Raw genomic sequence first — 21,270 nt, forward strand, 5'->3', positions numbered from 1 at the left:
AGTCTTTTATTAAAACTTGTTAAACTTTATGATTGAATATAAGCATCCTTAGATCATAAAACCACAAGGCATAGTCTTGTAAAGAGTCTGCACTTATTGGTCAGAGTACATTAAACCCTGCCTCTTTCTTCTTATGCATTATATCTCAAGAGCCTTTTCTGCTACAAGAGCTGTGCCAATTGTGTTGTGAATAAAAGAATAGAAGTAGAACCAATTAAAATTACTGAGAAACTTGATACTTCCATAAAAACTGTTCAAAATATACTACAAAACTGCAGTGCCCTCTTTTACCCACACATACTGTACTCTACTCTCATAAGTTAACAGTTCTTTTGTTGAGAAGTGAAGTGAATTATATTTATATAGCGCTTTTCTCTAGAGACTCAAAGCGCTTTACATAGTGACACCCAATATCTAAGTTACATTTAAACCAGTGTGGGTGGCACTGGGAGCAGGTGGGTAAAGTGTCTTGCCCAAGGACACAACGGCAGTGACTCGGATGGCGGAAGCGGGAATCGAACCTGGAACCCTCAAGTTGCTGGCACTCTATCAACCGAGCTATGCCGTCCCTGTGCACATGTACTGTATATACAAGGGACAGAGAAGGGGAAAGATGATATCATACAAGTCTTGTAGCCTGTGGCTTTTTCAGCAGATTTCTACACTACTGCGGATAATTTTGTCAACTTGTCATATATACATACTGTGGGTATTTTAAAATGTACTTTCTCAACTTTACTTGAGGGGGCTCTGCCCTCTCTTGCCCATACGTAGAGCTAGCCCCGGTGTCTTGAGACTCTCGCAGTTACTCGAGACTTGACTTGGCTTTGGGATTAAAGACTTGAGACTTATTTTAGACTTGCAATACAGTACATTGACTTACTCCCATCTCTGTAAACTACATATTGGAAAGTAACAAAAACAGCGCCATCTGATGAGGCACTGCCTGCCTGCTTAATGCAGACTTGCCACTGCCTTCTTCATTAAGATAGTCCATCCATCCATCCATCCAATTTCTACCGCTTGTCCCTTTCGGGGTCACTCGGGTGGAAGGCGGGGTTACACCCTGGATAAGTTGCCACTTCATCTCAAGGCCAACAAAGATCGATAGACAACATTCATACTCACACACTAGAGCCAATTTTAGTGTTGCCAATCAATCATGGCTTTAGAGGTGGGAGTCACAGGGAGAACATGCAAACTCCAAACAGAAAGACCCCGAGCCTGGAAATCGAACCCAGGGCCTTTGTATTGTGAGGCACAAGCACTAACCCCTGTTTCACTGTGCTGCCCCAATAACAGTCTTTTGGTAAAATTAATTTTCAAATGTTAAATTGAATTTAGTGTCATCACATTACGAAGGTCCTGAGTAGTCGTGAGTTCAATCCCGGGCTCGGGATCTTTCTGTGTGGAGTTTGCATGTTCTCCCCGTGACTGCGTGGGTTCCCTCCGGGTACTCCGGCTTCCTCCCACCTGCAAAGACATGCACCTGGGGATAGGTTGATTGGCAACACTAAAATTGGCCCTAGTGTGGGAATGTAAGTGTGAATGTTGTCTGTCTATCTGTGTTGGCCCTGTGATGAGGTGGGGTCTTGTCCAGGGTGTACCCCGCCTTCTGCCCGATTGTAGCCGAGATAGGCTCCAGTGCCCCCCACGACCCCGAAGGGAATAAGCGGTAGAAAATGGATGGATGGGATGGGGCATCTTCACTAAAATTGCTCATGCTAACTTTGCTCTCTGTCATTTGTTTGCTTCGGAGAAACATTCAAATTTTTACTTTCCTTGGTGCGTACTTTGGAAAAAGTTCCATGTGAGTCCAATTAGTTATCACCAATCGATGTGCAAACAACCTTCGGCATGACTTGCAAGGTGCACACAAGTTATTTATTTTATTCCTCAGGAGTCTTATCAGTGGTTGTTGTGATGTCCTACATAAAGAGCATGCTGGGTTTGTTTGTCTACCAGTCCCAGTATGCCCCTGGCTCCTAACTTGCTGCAAAAAAGGGATTTTTTGATCTGAGTGCAGCTTTGAGTGGTCCCAAAGTTTTTCTTGACCAAATTGCTCTCTGTGGAAAACACAGCCCAAGACTGTGTATCAAAAGGACTCGTATTTTTAGAAGCTATTTATTTTTTTGAATTTCAGCTCTGCTAAATAACTCTGACTCTTCAGATTAATGAAGTTCAATTGGTGTCTCATCTGAGACGACTGCTGTTATACAAACCCCGTTTCCATATGAGTTGGGAAATTGTATTAGATCTAAATATAAACGTAATACAATGATTTGCAAATCCTTTTCAACCCATATTCAATTGAATGCACTACAAAGACAAGATATTTGCTGTTCAGACTCATAAACTTTTTTTTTTTTTGCAAATAATAATTAACTTAGAATTTCATGGCTGCAACACGTGCCAAAGTAGTTGGGAAAGGGCATGTTCACCACTGTGTTACATCACCTTTTCTTTTAACAACATTCAATAAACGATTGGGAACTGAGGAAACTAATTGTGAAGCTTTGAAAGTGGAATTCTTTCCCATTCTTTTTTTATGTAGAGCTTCAGTCGTTCAACAGTCCGGGGTCTCCGCTGTCGTATTTTACGCTTCATAATGCGCCACACATTTTCGATGGGAGACAGGACTGGACTGCAGAGGACCAGGAAAGTATCCGCACTCTTTTTTTTATGAAGCCACGCTGTTGTAACACGTGCTGAATGTGGCTTGGCATTGTCTTGCTGAAATAAGCAGGGGCGTCCATGAAAAAGACGGCGCTTAGATGGCAGCATATGTTGTTCCAAAACCTGTATGTACCTTTCAGCATTAATGAAGCCTTCACAGATGTGTAAGTTACCCATGCCTTTGGCACTAATGCACCCCCATACCATCACAGATGCTGGCTTTTGAACTTTGCGTCGATAACAGTCTGGATGGTTCGCTTCCCCTTTGGTCCGGATGACACAATGTCGAATATTTCCAAAAACAATTTGAAATGTGGACTTGTCAGACCACAGAACACTTTTCCACTTTGCGTGAGTCCATCTTAGATGATCTCGGGCCCAGAGAAGCCGGCGGCGTTTCTGGATGTTGTTGCTAAATGGCTTTCGCTTTGCATAGTAGAGCTTTAACTTGCATTTACAGATGTAGCGACGAACTGTATTTAGTGACAGTGGTTTTCTGAAGTGTTCCTGAGCCCATGTGGTGATAACCTTTAGAGATTGATGTCGGTTTTTGATACAGTGCCGTCTGAGGGATCGAAGGTCACGGTCATTCAATGTTGGTTTCCGGCCATGCCGCTGACGTGGAGTGATTTCTCCAGATTCTCTGAACCTTTTGATGATATTAAGGACCGTAGATGTTGAAATCCCTAAATTTCTTGCAATTGCACTTTGAGAAACGTTGTTCTTAAACTGTTTGACTATTTGCTCACGCAGTTGTGGACAAAGGGGTGTACCTCGCCCCATCCTTTCTTGTGAAAAACTGAGCATTTTTTGGGAAGCTGTTTTTATACCCAATCATGGCACCCACCTGTTCCCAATTAGCCTGCACACCTGTGGGGTGTTCCAAATAAGTGTTTGATGAGCATTCCTCAACTTTATCAGTATTTATTGCCACCTTTCCCAACTTCTTTGTCACGTGTTGCTGGCATCAAATTCTAAAGTTAATGATTATTTGCATGTTTATCAGTTTGAACATCAAATATGTTGTCTTTGTAGCATATTCAACTGAATATGGGTTGAAAATGATTTGCAAATCATTGTATTCCGTTTATATTTACATCTAACACAATTTCCCTACTCATATGGAAACAGAGTTTGTAGTATCCAACATATGATTTTTACATCGCGTCTCTGTCGTTGCCAGGTGCTGATCTGCAGGTGTGCCAAACCAAAGGCCCGACCTGCTGTTCCAAAAAGATGGAGGAGCGATATCAGGTAGCGGCTCGCAGCAACATAGAGTCTGGCCTGCAGGTTGTCAGTGCCCAACTCAAACGTCTCATCATCCAGAACGCAGCTATTTTCCAAGGTAAGAACATGAAACTTGTTTAACACTTCTTGGCGAGGTTGTTGGAAGAGACAACCAGGAGCTCTTAAACACAAATACGAGTTGTTTAAGTGACTTTAGATGTCGTGCGGCTCGAGGTGGCAGACATGTTGCCCCTGGGATTGGAGCGCATTCACAGCTGTGTTATTCAGAGTGAAAAACAGCTGCAGTCCAGACAACACTCAAGATAGTCAATAAAAGAACCCTTCATTAGGTAGAACTGCTAATGTGATTCAAAATAAAAAAATAATATGCTATTTAACAGAGCAGCCAACTGTTGAAAACAAATTTTCAGTGGTCTAAATGTGTAGTCAAAGTATTTTCATCACAGTAAAAGTACACTTTGCACATCCTTAAACCGCAGCAGTATCTACAGGTATATCTAATGCCAGTGTATTTATACTCTACCATATGCAATATTCAGTGTCAAAGTTTATACAAGTTTTCTTGAACACTACAGTTATTTGCTATGGGAGGCAAAGGTGATATACTTAAAGGCCTACTGAAACCCACTACTACCGACCACGCAGTCTGATAGTTTATACATCAATGATGAAATCTTAACATTGCAACACATGCCAATACGGCCGGGTTAGTTCACTAAAGTGCAATTTTAAATTTCGCGCGACATATCCTGCTGAAAACGTCTCGGTATGATGACGTCAGCGCGTGACTTTGCGGATTGTAGAGGACATTTTGAGACAGCATGTGGGCCAGCTATTAAGTCGTCTGTTTCATCGCAAAATTCCACAGTATTCTGGACATCTGTGTTGGTGAATCTTTTGCAATTTGTTCAATGAACAATGGAGACAGCAAAGAAGAAAACTGTAGGTGGGAAGCGGTGTATTGCGGCCGACTTCAGCAACACAAACACGGCCGCTATGTGCATGTCACGTTCGTAACTTTGGGGACTTTGGGGAAATATATGTGCTTTGGGGAGGTGAACGGTACTTTGGGCTGTGGGATTGAGTGTGTTGTGCAGGTGTTTGAGTTGTATTGGCGGGTTGTATAGACGGGAGGGGGGAGGTGTTTGTTCCATCCATCCATCCATTTTCTACCGCTTATTCCCTTTTGGGGTCGCGGGGGGCGCTGGAGCCTATCTCAGCTACAATCGGGCGGAAGGCGGGGTACACCCTGGACAAGTCGCCACCTCATCGCAGGGCCAACACAGATAGACAGACAACATTCACACTCACATTCACACACTAGGGCCAATTTAGTGTTGCCAATCAACCTATCCCCAGGTGCATGTCTTTGGAGGTGGGAGGAAGCCGGAGTACCCGGAGGGAACCCACGCAGTCACGGGGAGAACATGCAAACTCCACACAGAAAGATCCCGAGCCCGGTTTTGAACCCAAGACTACTCAGGACCTTCGTATTGTGAGGCAGATGCACTAACCCCTCTGCCACCGTGACGCCCGAGGTGTTTGTTATGCGGGATTAATTTGTGGCATATTAAATATAAGTCTGGTTGTGTTGTGGCTAATAGAGTATATATATGTCTTGTGTTTATTTACTGTTTTAGTCATTCCCAGCTGAATATCAGGTCCCGCCCGCCTCTCACAGCATCTTCCCTATCTGAATCGCTCCCACTGCCCTCTAGTCCTTCACTCTCACTTTCCTCATCCACAAATCTTTCATCCTTGCTCAAATTAATGGGGAAATTGTCGCTCTCTTGGTCCGAATCGCTCTCGCTGCTGGTGGCCATGATTGTAAACAATGTGCGGATGTGAGGAGCTCCACAACCTGTGACGTCACGCTACTCGTCTGCTACTTCCGGTAGAGGCAAAGCTTTTTTATCAGCGACCAAAAGTTGCGAACTTTATCGTCGATGTTCTCTTTCAGCAAAAATATGGCAATATTGCAAAACGATCAAGTATGACACATAGAATAGACCTGCTATCCCCGTTTAAATAAGAAAATCGCATTTCAGTAGGCCTTTAAAACATAGCTTTGTCTGATGCTGCCAGTAAAATATTTATCATATTTAAAAAATGTCTTCTATCACATCATCCTGGTTCTCAACATTTAGCGCTGTGTGTCAATGCATAAAGGTGAGCTTTAAAGACGTAACGTCTGTGTTGAGTGAAAAGCCTAAGATGCTCAGTTCGCCGCTATCAGAAAGAAGGAACCATTTTGTATTTTTGCAAGTGGTGGTAGTGTTAAACATTCCTAATTTGATTCAAAACAATCGTATTATTAACTTTGTCAGCAAAATCTCTTAACTTTTATAACGTCGTAGTTTTATTATTTTAAATGTTCTCATTTTTATAACGTTGTAGTTTTATAACTGATGGATTTAAATGAAAGAAAGAAAATCTTCAAGTCTTTACAAAAGCCCAGGCCATGACCATGTGGCCCTCACAGTGGTTGTGGCTGTAAAAAATCACATAGTGTTGCTGCGACAGGCCGACTCTGCTGACAAATTTAACATACTTATTTTTGTCGCTTCCCTGCTAATATGCCAAACAATTTGTGTGTTCGTTGTCTTATGTCACTTTGGATCCAAATTAAAATGAACTCTCCAGAACTTTCCAAAATGGCATTAAAGACATTGTTGCTGTTTCCGTCCAAAAAGTGGGCAGTAGAAACATGTTGCCGGGCATCCACACACATCAAACCACAATATTACCATTATGTCCAGGTTTGTACTGATGGTTGGTCAGAGTTTAATTTGTGGTTTTGATTTGCTGTTGCGCCTGTTTGTTTCATACATCAATAATCATCAATAAATTATTGCATTACTGGACACAAATGATTAGTAAATTGGGTGATCCAGGCAACATTTTTACTCCAGTAATTTAAGTCTGTATCCTTAATGTTTTTGATCTCCTTACTTATTTGAACTTATTTGATTTCCATTTATTAATATTAGGGATGTCCGATAATGGCTTTTGGCCGATATCCGATATTCCGATATTGTCCAACCCTTTAATTACCGATACCGATATCAACCGATACCGATATCAACGGATATATGCAGTCGTGTATTGAACACATTATTATGCCTGATTTGGACAACCAGGTATGGTACTTTTTAAATTTTTTTAATAAAATAAGATAAATAAATTAAAAACATTTTCTTGAAAAAAAAAGAAAGTAAAACAATATAAAAACAGTTACATAGAAACTAGTAATTAATGAAAATTAGTCAAATTAACTGTTAAAGGTTAGTACTATTAGTGGACCAGCAGCACACACAATCATCCCTTGCAGACTGTATCGATATATATTGATATATAATGTAGGAACCAGAATATTAATAACAGAAAGAAACAACCCTTTTGTGTGAATGAGTGTAAATGGGGGAGGGAGGTTTTTTGGGTTGGTGCACTAATTGTAAGTGTATCTTGTGTTTTTTATGTTGATTTAATAAATGAAAAAAAACAAAAAAACCCAAAAAAAAACGATACCGATAATAAAAAAAACCATACCGATAATTTCCGATATTACATTTTAACACATCCCTAATTATTATCCCCATTACAGATTAATATCTTTTAATTCCGATCACAAATTCTGATACTGTATTTATTTTTAGTCCCCCGACTGACAAGCGGTTAGCAGGTAATTATGTAACTCCATACAGTGTGGAGTCGCTGCTTTAACTTAATAATAATCACCTCCATTACGGCAAATTTGTATTTCTTAGTATCTTAAAGGGGAACTGCATTTATTTTATTTGTTTTAATTTGGCCCATCATTCCCAATCACTATGTGGGACAAGAACACATGTCACACATACGGCAACAATACTCCATTCACATTTTGTGACCTGAATATTAACCAAGTTTTAGCGATATCGTTACTATAAGCACTAACGTTAAGGATTTATTTTTAGCGGCGCTTTGATCACAGAGAGGTAACTATTTTATGCTGCTATATTGACATCAATAGCTGGGGAGCTGCTCTCTCGTTAATTCTAGATTATAAATTGCGTGTTTTACCTCATGGATTGTGGAAAATTGTAGCCATAAACCTCAACCGAGGAGTTGGTCAATTTAGACCAGGAGATGGCAAGAAAGACAGAAAAAGACACAAATTTTTTGTTTTAACCCTTTGCATATTCTTAATCTAAACGAGAATATATGAACATCCCATCAGTCATCATCACAGTGAGAGCAGACATTGTACAGTAAGTGTTTGTTTTATTATGTTTGTTGGCTCTCATCAAGTCTGCATGTGTAGTAGTGTTGTTGTCAAAGGAAAAAGTGAACGATGTGAACACGTAAATATTACATGATATTATGAATGTGCCTGTTACTACATTACATATATACGTACAGTGTGTATATAAAACGTTGGAGGGGTTTGGATGTTTTTTTAGAACACTTTACAGGCGGAATAGAGTGTCTCCTATTGACTCCATTGTTCACTGACATTTTCCAACGTTTATTTACGATTTGGAATGCATTAAAAAGAAAAAAAGAAAAATGTGTTTTTGTCTTACATAAAGATTCTGAATGATCGGCAAAACTTAAAAAAAAATAAAAGTGCAGTTCCCCTTTAAATATCATTATCATGTATTATTATCACTGGAGGAGGAGGCTAAATATGTTACACATTGAGGACAAGCCAGGAGCAGGCATGGTAATAAGCTAGCTTGAAACAACAGAAGAAATAAGTGCTTAGTAAAGTTTAAGAAGTGTAGATGGAAGAACGTTACAGCAGAAAATAAGCAGCTATAAACAGGAAATGAACAAGTAGAATACGAGTTTGAGAGAGGATAGTATAACAAGTGTTGGTGTGTCAGCGTTGTTACAGTCTGTAAATGGCATGTTAGAAGAGGGCGGACCGATCCATACATTGGTGGTGTCGATACCAAGTGTATGAGAGATTAAATTGATTTGATTTGTTGCTTTTGTTAATATTTACAAACTCCGGGAATAATTCCCTGGGAACAGGAGGACTTTGAGGGCAAAAAACAAATAATTTAAATTAGTAGATAGTAGTTTTTGATTTTTTTTGTTATTGTGTAATATTGACTTGTATCTGCTCAAATATTTGTTTATAAATAAAAGAGAGTAAGGACATAGTTTAAATATTCGGTAGAGGAGTTTGCGTGTCCCAATGATCCGAGGAGCAGTGTTGTCCGGGGGCTTCTATGCCCCCTGGTAGGGTCTCCCAAGACAAACAAGTCCGAGGTGAGGGATCAGACAAAGAGCAGCTCGAAGACCTTTATGAAGAATAAACGAGGACTCAGATTTCCCTCGCCCGGATGCGGATCACCGGGCCCCCCTCTGGAGCCAGGCCCGGACATTGAGCCCCATTGACCGCAACGTGGGTCTCCCCACTAACCGTTATTTACATACCAAGTCTTCCTTCAGACCAAGCCCCCTTCAACTACATTATCGCCCATCAGCCATGTTGTAGTTTTTAGCGCTAGTCTACTGATGGATATAGATTAGAATTATACGTCATGTGCATGTATGAGCCAGTTTGCCCCACAACAAGAGGACAGAGAAAAATAAGGAACTTATTGACTACAACTTTGGACTACAACAGAATACAAATAGTGGAGTTGTGCAAAGCTCTACGATATATAACTAAGGCAATATACGTCACTAAAGTCATGAATTCCAAACTGCTCATTTGGCAAGATTGTTTTATAAATAACTCTGCCATGCCTCCATGGAATGATTATACATTATCGGGACTCATGGAGATCCTAAATACACGAAAACAAGTACCAACAGGTAAGAAAAGTTGGTTTTGCATAACAGGAGCCCTTTAATGACGTCACAATGTAGCCAGACTGCATAAACAAGAGTCATCCAAAACTGCGTACAAACTCACGCCAAAATGCATGACCCTTATTGATGAGTATCCAATATTGCAAAAACATTTATAAGTCATAAAAGACGGAATTCATCTCGGTCCTCTTTAATAATTAATGTATTTTAATTTTAGAAAGTTTAGAAACCCTTGCCTGTGTGTCTTCTGTGTTTTGCAAAGTTTTTTCCAAAAACTCTGACAACAGAATTTGGCCAAAAAACAAATGGAGATATTATTGCTTGTTCGTTTGGTGTGTTTGGACCACGAGCTGATGGCAGCAAGACTTGTTTTGGTTTCTACACATTTGTAATCCCTTAAAATATACTGTAGGTCAAACAATTCCACGGCAACAAGCTTCTCTGGGTTTTCACTCCCATGCCAAGGCTATGACCAGTGTTGGGTTGGTTACTAAAAACCAGTAACTAGTTACAGTTACTAGTTACTTTATTTCAAAAGTAACTCAGTTACTAACTCAGTTACTTACACCAAAAAGTAATGCGTTACTGTGAAAAGTAACTATTTAGTTACTTCTTTTTTTCCCCCTTTTTTAAAGGCTCCCATTAATGCCCTTTTAGCCTTTATTTCAGTACTGTTATTGTACCGGAGTATTATACAATCTGTTGATCAACTTGACATGCATTTGCATCACTGAACTCAGAAAGCAATGTGGTCTACATACAACACACAAAGACAAAGATATGTTTCAAAGGGCCAATTTATTTCAGGCCAGAACAAATTGACAAAACTATTTTAAATAGCTGCAACATAATGGCACTTTAACTTTAACTTTAAGTAGATAGGATCTTTGATCCAAGACACAACTTTCATTTAACTAAAATGTTATTTTCTTTGTGCTCGACAAAAGAAAAGTATTGAGAATGTTTCCATGTTAAAAAACTCGACTTCTGGCTTCGCCATGATGTCTTGTTAGTTGTTATGAGAGTAGTGTATGTGTGTGTGTGTGTGTGTGTGTGTGGCCCTTTAAGATATGACAGCATGTGAGGTGAGTGACGTCAGTGAGTGAGTGGGCGAGAGAGGTGAGGGAACGGCGACAGTGAGTGCGTGCAGGTGCTCTAGCTTGGTGGATGGCTGCGTCCAATAAAGTCACAAAGTTGCAACAAACCGCCGGCCTCGTCATTCACCCTCAGCTGTAAAGACCCACTTCCGAGTAAAGTGAAGGTTGTTAGCCCCGAAGTACATAGGCCCTGGAGGAACGTCTCCCCTGCGCTCCTCAACTACGGTATGGGAGTCCCTCCCGCCCCCACCCACACAAAGCACGCCTTTTCTTTTCCACCGCAGCGCTCCAATAAAACACACTCAGATCTTCTGTTTATAGCCGATACTACATAAAAAATAACATGTAACGCATCATGTAGTAACGGTAACTGAGTTACTGAATATAAAAAATAACGCGTTAGATTACTAGTTACCGCCGGAACTAACAACTAACTTATGGTCACGCGTTACGCGTTAGTCCCAACACTGGCTATGACCATACTTGCCAACCTTGAGACCTCTGATTTCGGGAGGTGTGTGTGTGTGTGTGGGGGGGGGGGTCGTGGTTTGGGCGGGGGCGTGGTTAAGAGGGGAGGAGTATATTTACAGCTAGAATTCACCAAGTCAAGTATTTCATATATGTATATATATATAAGAAATACTGGACTTTCAGTGAATTCTAGCTATATATATATATATATATATATATATATATATATATATATATATATATATATATATATATATATATATATATATATATATATATATAAGAGAAATACTTGAATTTCAGTGTTCATTTATTTACACATATACACACACATAACACTCATCTACTCATTGTTGAGTTAAGGGTTGAATTGTCCATCCTTGTTCTATTCTCTGTCACTATTTTTCTAACCATGCTGAACACCCTCTCTGATGATGCATTCTGCTTCGTCTCCTTGTTGTGTGCGCAGTTGTGCACTGCACTCTCTAAAAGCCCTAGATGTTATTGTCACATATGCATGTATAGTAGATTGCAGTATTGTCCTGTTTAAGAGTGTCACAACGTTGCTGTTTACAGCAGACGAACTGCTTTACGGTAGACGAAAACGTGACTGCTGTTGTGTGTTGTTGCCGCGCTGGGAGGACGTTAATGAAACTGCCTAACAATAAACCCACATAAGAAACCAAGAACTCGCCCTCGATCATTCTACAGTTATAACATGATTGGGCAGGCACGCTGTTTATATTGTGGGAAAGCGGACGTGAAAACAGGCTGTCGACACGTCACTCAGGTCCGCATGGAGCTGGAGGGGGCGTGGCCTCCAGCTCCGCCTGAATTTCGGGAGATTTTCGGGAGAAAATTTGTCCCGGGAGGTTTTCGGGAGAGGCGCTGAATTTCGGGAGTCTCCCGGAAAATCCGGGAGGGTTGGCAAGTATGGCTATGACTCTCTTTTTGCCGTCATAAAACTGGACTCACAGGGCTGATTTTCCTGTGAACACATTGGCCTGGCATGGCAATTAAAACATGGCTCTAAAGGCGACTGTGGGCTTTGCTTGTCTACAGCTAACAACGTTAGAGACCGCTGCACTTTCCTACAAAGGGTTCAATACTAATTGGTTTAGCAAAGGGCCGCAGAGAACTCCCAAAACATTGGAATCCTTTTAACATCCTGGTCTTCTCCGTCTCCCTCTGCTTTATCTCCGACCCTGTCATCCTCTCTCTCCATCTGTGTCTTGCCCAATCTGTTTGACGGTCTCCCTCTCTCTTCATGTGTTCATGCTGCCAGTATTGGGAATCAAATGCATTCTTTGCAATCTTCCTTGCTCTTCTCTGGGTTCTGCTCTTCACCACTCGCTCCGAGCACGGATCAAAGTGCCTGCATCCCCCTACTCCACACCTGCTCCTCTCACTTTTCCCCAAGCTTCACTTTGTTCTTGTCGTCGAACTCTCCAAACAACAATGACAACATAGCTTTCTCTTTAAGCAGTAGGACGACATAAACACGAGGCCTCACTTCGAGATAAGATCAATAGCAGGAAATAGGTAAAATGTTAGGACTTTTTAATGGTGCGTGTCTCTCCCGCAGAATGCATTGTTTGCTATTTGACAAACTAATGAGCCCTGGTTGATATCTTGATGGCACACTGAGCTGATAATGTGCGATGAAATCATTGCAGCGCCCACTCTGATTTGTGATGGACTCAAATTTCATTTTGATTCACATTAGCAAGATCATAACATCAGCTTCCCCCGCGTGCCATGATTGCCTCACTGGTAATGGCCCAATGTTTTCAATTTAGCTCTGAATGAGAATCTGCAAACCTGTGCTGGGTGCTCTTTAATACTTAAAATGGGAAGCCAGTCTTGCACATGCTGGGAATTTAATTTGGTAAACGAATCATGACTATTTTGGGAGAGTGTATCAGTACATAACTTGACACAAAGTCATTGCAGAGGGCAGTGAAAAGTTATTCAACAATGTTTAAATGACAGATTGATTGGCAATTTACTTACATTTTATTTTGAGACTGGCGGATTAAAATAAGATGTACAGTATATTATTTTACAACCTGTTTTGATTGATAGTCCACAGTTACAGAATGTTTATCAGGCTGAATTTTACATTTTATTATTAAATAGAAAACATTAAAACATTGTCATGCAGAGGTATGTGTGACGATCTGTCACTTCATTTCTGTTTGTGCTTCTTTGTTTTGTGTTTATCTCCTATCAGTGCTTTTATTTTGGTTCAATTTCCTGCTTGTCCTGCTGAGCGATGTTTTCCCCTCACCTGCTGCTGGTTGGCAGTCGAGCCACACCTGGTGCTAATCAGCAGGCTTCTATTTATGCCTGCCTCGCCTGCTCCTCAGGGCTCCAGGATTGCTTATGTTTTGAGAACCGCTGTGTGCACGACTGGTTGCCTCTCTGTTTAAATACATTAAAATGATCTTACCTGCTGGTTGTTCTCCTGGTTCCTGCATCTTGGGGTCACAAATACAGCAGCCATGCAAGTTCCTAACCGTATGCATACCATTAACTTGTACAACATGTAATGTACAGAATACCAGAAACATTAATTCAGGTAGAAATATCACATTTTACAATACGCAAAACCGGAACTGCATCCCTACGTGGTGGAGTTGTATGGCCGGACAGCGAGGCTTTTTATGCCATCATTTTCGGCTCTTCCCCTACAGGAAGCAAGCCTCCATACCCGATCGCGGAAACGCCCGCTTCATTACTCGACACACACCTCGAAGCCTCAAAACATCTCGTTACATCCCTAGTTTAAGAACACTACCACCACCTGCAGGATATGTACGCACCGGCCGCTGTCCTACTGCGTTAGTATTCTTCACCTGGTGTGGCCTATCGGGTTCTCAAGGTGGCACGTGCCATTCCCTAGACCAGGGGGCGGCAACCCAAAATGTTGAATGAGCCATATTGTATCAAAAATACAAAAAACATCTGTCTGAAGCTGCAAAAAATTCAAAACCTTACCTTATAATGAAAGCAACACATGATGTTGAAATTTAATATTTCTTCTACACATTTTTACAAAATTGGATAGCATTAGTAAAAAGGAGTCTTCTCAGAGGAAATTACTGGCTTAGAATGGCCAAAGGTATAGATGTGTGTGTCCAAGTTAAAGGAAACTGCAGGCTGTCTTCTTCTAATGGATTTACTACAGTATTTGAAAGCTGGGTAAAGTTTGCTGTGGTCTACAACGGCACACAAACAACAATCAGAAATGCAGCCAATATTACATACAGATAATATGCCATGAGACATGCAAATATAAATTAAATACAGAGAGGACACAAGCAATGTTCCCTCTAAGGTGCGCGCCTGTGCAATTGCGCACTGCTCAAGTGTCCTCTGCGCACAGCAAATCTATGCCACGCACAAAATCAAATAAAAAAATAAGCGTTTAACAATTTATATCTAACAAAACTGGTCATTTTCTGCATTGCAAACCAGACCAAAAGCAACTTTGTTATATCAACAGCAGCCGCTCGCTCTTTCTCACTTGCGCCAACACATGCACATATGGCACTTAGCCAGTGATGCGTTTACAGCCACACAAAAAGTCGGACAACTCCAACACCACACATAAAGTTAAGTTAAAGTTAAAGTACCAATGATTGTCACACACACTAAGTGTGGTGAAATTTGTCCTCTGCATTTGACCCATCCCCTTTGATCACCCCCTGGGAGGTGAGGGGAGCAGTGGGCAGCAGCGGTGCCGCGCCCGGGAATCATTTTTGGTGATTTAACCCCCAATTCCAACCCTTGATGCTGAGTGCCAAGCAGGGAGGTAATGGGTCCCATTTTTTATAGTCTTTGGTATGACTCGGCCGGGGTTTGAACTCACAACCTACCGATCTCAGGGCGGACACTCTAACCACTAGGCCACTGAGTAAAGTGTCATTCCAGGTTGTTACACTATGATTTACCAATCAAATGTGTGCTTATTCTAGTGTCATTTATTAGGAATCGTAATTTATAAATATTAATCATGAAATGCTGTTAGTATATTAAATAAATACTAATAAAAATATATTTTTTACAAATAGGAAGTTGCAGGAATGTACACATGATCCCCTGCTTACATCTCATTGTGCAACATGTGAATGTTTTAATGGGAACTAAATGCAATGTCTGAAAGGGGTACAAATTATTTCCAAAGCAGGACCTCCACCCAGACAAACAATACAAGTACACAGTTCATGAAAAACAATATTTTTTGTTATTGTCATTATAAGTGGGCCTAAACACTTACAGTATATTAGAAAATAACCTCATGGAAATGACTGCTGTCTTTTGATTATAATAAAAAGAGAATGTTGTCTGTCTATCTGTGTTTGCCCTGCGATGAGGTGGGGACTTGTCCAGGGTGTACCCCGCCTTCCGCCTGAATGCAGCTGAGATAGGCTCCAGCACCCCCCGCGACCCCGAAAGGGACAAGCGGTAGAAAAGGGATGGATGGATGGAGATTGAACTTGTTATTTAGTCAGGTTTGGGACAGGTGTGCTGCTGGTGTAGCCACAGTGTGCACGTCTGATGTTGCTCACATGGGCTCCACTGAATGCTCAGGGATTTTTTGCGTTTGCTCACACACATGAAAAATTAGAGGGAACATTGGACACAAATAAAGGAAAATAAATGAGCTCAATTATACCTACAAACTAGGCATAACGATGCAATATGTACATACAGCTAGCCCAAATAGTTCGTTAGCACTGATTAGCTTGCAGCCATGCACTGACCAAATAGGCCTGATTAGCACTCCAACAAGTCAATAACATCAACAAAGCTCACTTGTGTGCAATCACGCACAGCATAAAACGTTGGTGGACAAGATGAGACAAAGAAAGAGTGGCATAAAACACGTTTTACGCTGGCAGCGTTGGAGAAAGCTGTAAATGTAAACAAACTATGGTACGTTCAAGGTCTGCCAAATTTAAGACAAAATGGCGCTCGCCAAAGACCCATCAATGACGTATTTTTATTAAAAAGAGTGGGATTTCTAACAATTAAAAAGGTTTGCGTTATGTTTGTCGTCCTACAGAAACCATATAACTTTTTTTTTCCACCATCTTTTTCCATTTTCATACAGCGCTAAAGAGCAGCATGCGGTTCTAAAGCCGCAATTTAGCTACCCCTGCCCCAGACACACTACTTCAATGAACCCTTGTTTAAAATTTTTTTTTTTTTACTTTGAATACAAATTAACACAAAAAATATCATGCAACATTTTGCAAATGTTGTCATAGATATCATAATAATTATTTACCTTCAAAGCCAGGTGAAGTCTCCGACAGTTAGAATTTACTACATGTACCCAAAAGAATGTGTTTCATTCCCCCAAAAAGTATTTGTCCACCTCAACAAAGCAGGATATGATATCATTAATCATCCGAAGGGAGAACTCAGGCCTGTATTGGCCTTTCAAAGCCATGTTGTGCCTCTTTGCGTCATTCGTTCTCTTGATAGCATTGTTTGCTTACCTTCTCCTTCTCTCCCTCTGCAATCAAACACCTGTTAATGCTTTTAATGACTGATGAAAACCTATTTTATATGCTTGTTAGCCATTCATTCCATTGAATTATTATATCTAAAATAGAAAAGAAAAAAAATTATGTTTTCATTACTCTAAAAAATAATTGTGAAAAAAAATCTCTCTTTCAAATGGAAAAAAAACAATTGGTCAAATGAATGCGATTGACTGTAAACATTTCTTATAAATTGAGTAAAATAGTATTTTCTGCCTTAAAACACATTCATCGTACTAAACAAGCTAAATAAAAAAATGTGTATGTTGTTGAACATGATTCATATTCCATGTCCATAATCACTTCTTAAAGGGGAACATTATCACCAGACCTATGTAAGCGTCAATATATACCTTGATGTTGCAGAAAAAAGACCATATATTTTTTTAACCGATTTCCGAACTCTAAATGGGTGAATTTTGGCGAATTAAACGCCTTTCTAATATTCGCTCTCGGAGCGATGACGTCACAACGTGACGTCACATCGGGAAGCAATCCGCCATTTTCTCAAACACCGAGTCAAATCAGCTCTGTTATTTTCCGTTTTTTCAACTGTTTTCCGTACCTTGGAGACATCATGCCTCGTCGGTGTGTTGTCGGAGGGTGTAACAACACGAACAGGGACGGACTCAAGTTGCACCAGTGGCCCAAAGATGCGAAAGTGGCAAGAAATTGGACGTTTGTTCCGCACACTTTACCGACGAAAGCTATGCTACGACAGAGATGGCAAGAATGTGTGGATATCCTGCGACACTCAAAGCAGATGCATTTCCAACGATAAAGTCAAAGAAATCTGCCGCCAGACCCCCATTGAATCTGCTGGAGTGTGTGAGCAATTCAGGGACAAAGGACCTCGGTAGCACGGCAAGCAATGGCGGCAGTTTGTTCCCGCAGACGAGCGAGCTAAACCCCCTGGATGTCATGGCTCACACCGTCCCTTATGCCACCGAAGATGATCAAGAGAAGAATATCGACCCTAGCTTCCCTGGCCTGCTGACATCAACTCCAAAACTGGACAGATCAGCTTTCAGGAAAAGAGCGCAGATGAGGGTATGTCTACAGAATATATTAATTGATGAAAACTGGGCTGTCTGCACTCTCAAAGTGCATGTTGTTGCCAAATGTATTTCATATGCTGTAAACCTAGTTCATAGTTGTTAGTTTCCTTTAATGCCAAACAAACACATACCAATCGTTGGTTAGAAGGCGATCGCCGAATTCGTCCTCGCTTTCTCCCGTGTCGCTGGCTGTCGTGTCGTTTTCGTCGGTTTCGCTTGCATACGATTCAAACCGATATGGCTCAATAGCTTCAGTTTCTTCTTCAATTTCGTTTTCGCTACCTGCCTCCACACTACAACCATCCGTTTCAATACATGCGTAATCTGTTGAATCTCTTAAGCCGCTGAAATCCGAGTCTGAATCCGAGCTAATGTCGTTATAGCTTGCTGTTCTATGCGCCATGTTTGTTTGTATTGGCATCACTATGTGACGTCACAGGAAAATGGACGGGTGTGTATAACGATGGTTAAAATCAGGCACTTTGAAGCTTTTTTTAGGGATATTGCGTGATGGGTAAAATTTTGAAAAAAACTTCGAAAAATAAAATAAGCCACTGGGAACTGATTTTTAATGGTTTCAACCCTTCTGAAATTGTGATAATGTTCCCCTTTAAGAGTCTCGCACACTTGGATCAGTTTTCAGAATGATTTTGACGACACAGCGTCTTTGCTTTGAAGCTTTGTTCCAGATCTTTGTTTGTGATGCAATCATTCAGCCTTTGCCACCTCGTCCTCCCCGCCATTGAGCCTTCCTCCTCCTGTGTGACTGCTTTGTTTAATAGAAGATATTCCAAATCCATCTTCAGGCTCCATGTTGGATTGGTACCTCTAAATGTTGGAAAAGCTGCCATTAATACCCCAAAAACAGATGAAAACCCATTCTTAAAAAACAAAATATAGTTTTTAAATATTACATTCTCTTAAAAAGCATTTTACCTATCGGAGGCAGTTTCTGTGTGACACATCCGCAGACCACAATGCTGTCGGCTGACTTTCATCACAGTCCAACGCTCACAGTCTGACCCTCAGGGCAGACACACTCCAGTCCAAAGAGCAAACCCAATTAATAAACATGAGACGCCAGAACTGTTATAATGTCGAGCACGGATGTGTGAGAGTGTGAGTGTGATATCTGCTAAAGTGGGGCAGCCAGGCCCGTGCTCCCGGATCCAGTCCCTCACAGTCTGGATCAAACAGGTCAGAGCATGGAGGATTTAGGATGCGCTTAGATGTGTGTAAAACGTGTGTTTATGTGGGTTGTGCAAAGTATCTAAGCGTTTGTAACACAGCATGTCATTCCAGTCTTATCCAAATGTGTATTTTTAATACTTGGGGTGTATTTAAATTGAGTTTTGGGAGGGACACATTTCTGCTGGTCAGAGTAATTTCACTGGAGAAACGCTATCAAGATCCTTATCTTGAGCAGCACGCAGGCAGAATCGTTCTGTGCTCCAACACTGATGAATGGAGGTTCCCAAGTCTGCCTTTTCTGGAAAATAGCATAGCGCATGCAGACGGGGACAATGTTTTCAGTCAAAGCGATTGTTGCGGGTGGCTGGTCTCGGATCATCTTGAAGGTGAAGATGCTGACTGTGGAGGTCCTGCAGGGGCTGGTCTATGGTCTGCATTGGATGCAGCTCTGGTGGACATTCTTGCGGTCAACATGTCTATTGCACGCTCCCCCAACACATCTGTGGTATTGTGCTGTATGATAATAATTCTATAGTGGCCTTTTATAGTGGCCAACCTAAGGCACACCTGTGCAATAATCATTCTATCCAATCAGCGTCGTGATATGCCACAATCGTGAGATGAACACATTTACACACATTTGTCAATGATATTTTTGAGAGGAATAGACTTTGTGTACATTAGGGTTGTACTGTACTGGTTCTCATGAAATAAAAACGATACTATACTGCTTCTGAAAAATAGTTTTTTTTTTGCAGGCATGATGGCGCGGTTGTCACATCGTGACATTGCTGGTTTTACGAGCAGAGGAGCATATTCGGCAACACACACGCACGGAGTACTTACAAGTAGGGATGTCTGATGATGGCTTTTTGCCGATATGCGATATTTCGATATTGTCCAACTCTTTAATTACCGATACCGATATCAACCGATATATACAGTCTTGGAATTAACACATTATTATGCCTAATTTGGACAACCGGGTATGGTGAAGATAAGGTACTTTTTAAAAAAAAATTAACAAAATAAGATAAATAAATTAAAAACATTTTCTTGAATAAAAAAGAAAGTAAAACAATATAAAAACAGTTACATTGAAACTAGTAATTAATGAAAATGAGTAAAATTAACTGTTAAAGGTTAGTACTATTAGTGGACCAGCAGCACGCACAATCATGTGTGCTTACGGACTGTATCCCTTGCAGACTGTATTGATCTATATTGATATATAATGTAGGAACCAGAATATTAATAACAGAAATAAACAACCCTTTTGTGTGAATGAGTGTAAATAGGGGAGGGAGTTTTTTTTGGGTTGGTGCACTAATTGTAAGTGTATCTTGTGTTTTTTATGTTGATTTAATTAAAAAAAAGCAAAAAACGATACCGATAATAAAAAAAACGATACCGATAATTTCCGATATTACATTTTAACGCATTTATCAGCCGATAATATCGGCATGCCGATGTTATCGGACATCTCTACTTACAAGCAGACACGATGTGTAGACAGAAAGCGGGAATGGACGCATTTTGGTTTAAAAACTAACGATAAAGGTGAAGCTATAACACAGAAACGTCGCTTAGCAAGAGGTGCTTTAAAACATGGTTAGCTAGCTCGCGGCTAGCATCCATCCGCAGTGGGCAGCGTTTTAGCTACTTCTAAATCACTAATCCTCACCTCCATGGCGACAAACAAAGTATGTTTCTTACAAGTATCATCCCTGCAGGACGAGGAATAGCTAAGCATGCTTCACTACACACCGTAGGAGGATACAATAGCTCAGTGTTTTTCAACCTTTTTTGAGCCAAGGCACATTTTTTGCGTTGAAAAAATCCGGAGGCACACCACCAGCAGAAATCATTAAAAAACAAAACTCAGTTGACAGTAAAAAGTCGACTTTAAGCTATAACCCACCATGCATCAATATAGCTCTTGTCTCAAAGTAGGTGTACTGTCACGACCGGTCACATCACGCTGTGACTTATTTTGATTTTTTTGCTGTGTTCATTTGTGTAGTGTTTTAGTTCTTGTCTTGCGCTCCTATTTTGGTGGCTTTTTCTCTTTTTTTGGTATTTTCCTGTAGCAGTTTCATGTCTTCCTTTGAGCGATATTTCCCGCATCTACTTTGTTTTACCAATCAAGAATATTTCAGTTGTTTT

At 40.7% G+C, this 21,270-nt stretch overlaps 1 protein-coding gene across 2 annotated transcripts in view; it reads left to right on the forward strand.

Annotated features, from left to right (window-relative positions):
- The window catches only part of gpc3 (glypican 3), a 334,992-nt gene that overhangs the window by 50,341 nt on the left and 263,381 nt on the right, over nucleotides 1-21,270 (forward strand). For both annotated transcript variants that reach the window (XM_061928018.1, XM_061928019.1), the window contains exon 2: nucleotides 3,860-4,021. In XM_061928018.1, coding sequence (XP_061784002.1) covers nucleotides 3,860-4,021 — 162 coding nt within the window. The remainder of the gene's footprint in view (nucleotides 1-3,859; nucleotides 4,022-21,270) is intronic.

Source organism: Nerophis lumbriciformis, linkage group LG35 (genome assembly GCF_033978685.3).
Source record: "Nerophis lumbriciformis linkage group LG35, RoL_Nlum_v2.1, whole genome shotgun sequence".
Taxonomy (NCBI): Eukaryota; Metazoa; Chordata; class Actinopteri; order Syngnathiformes; family Syngnathidae; genus Nerophis; species Nerophis lumbriciformis.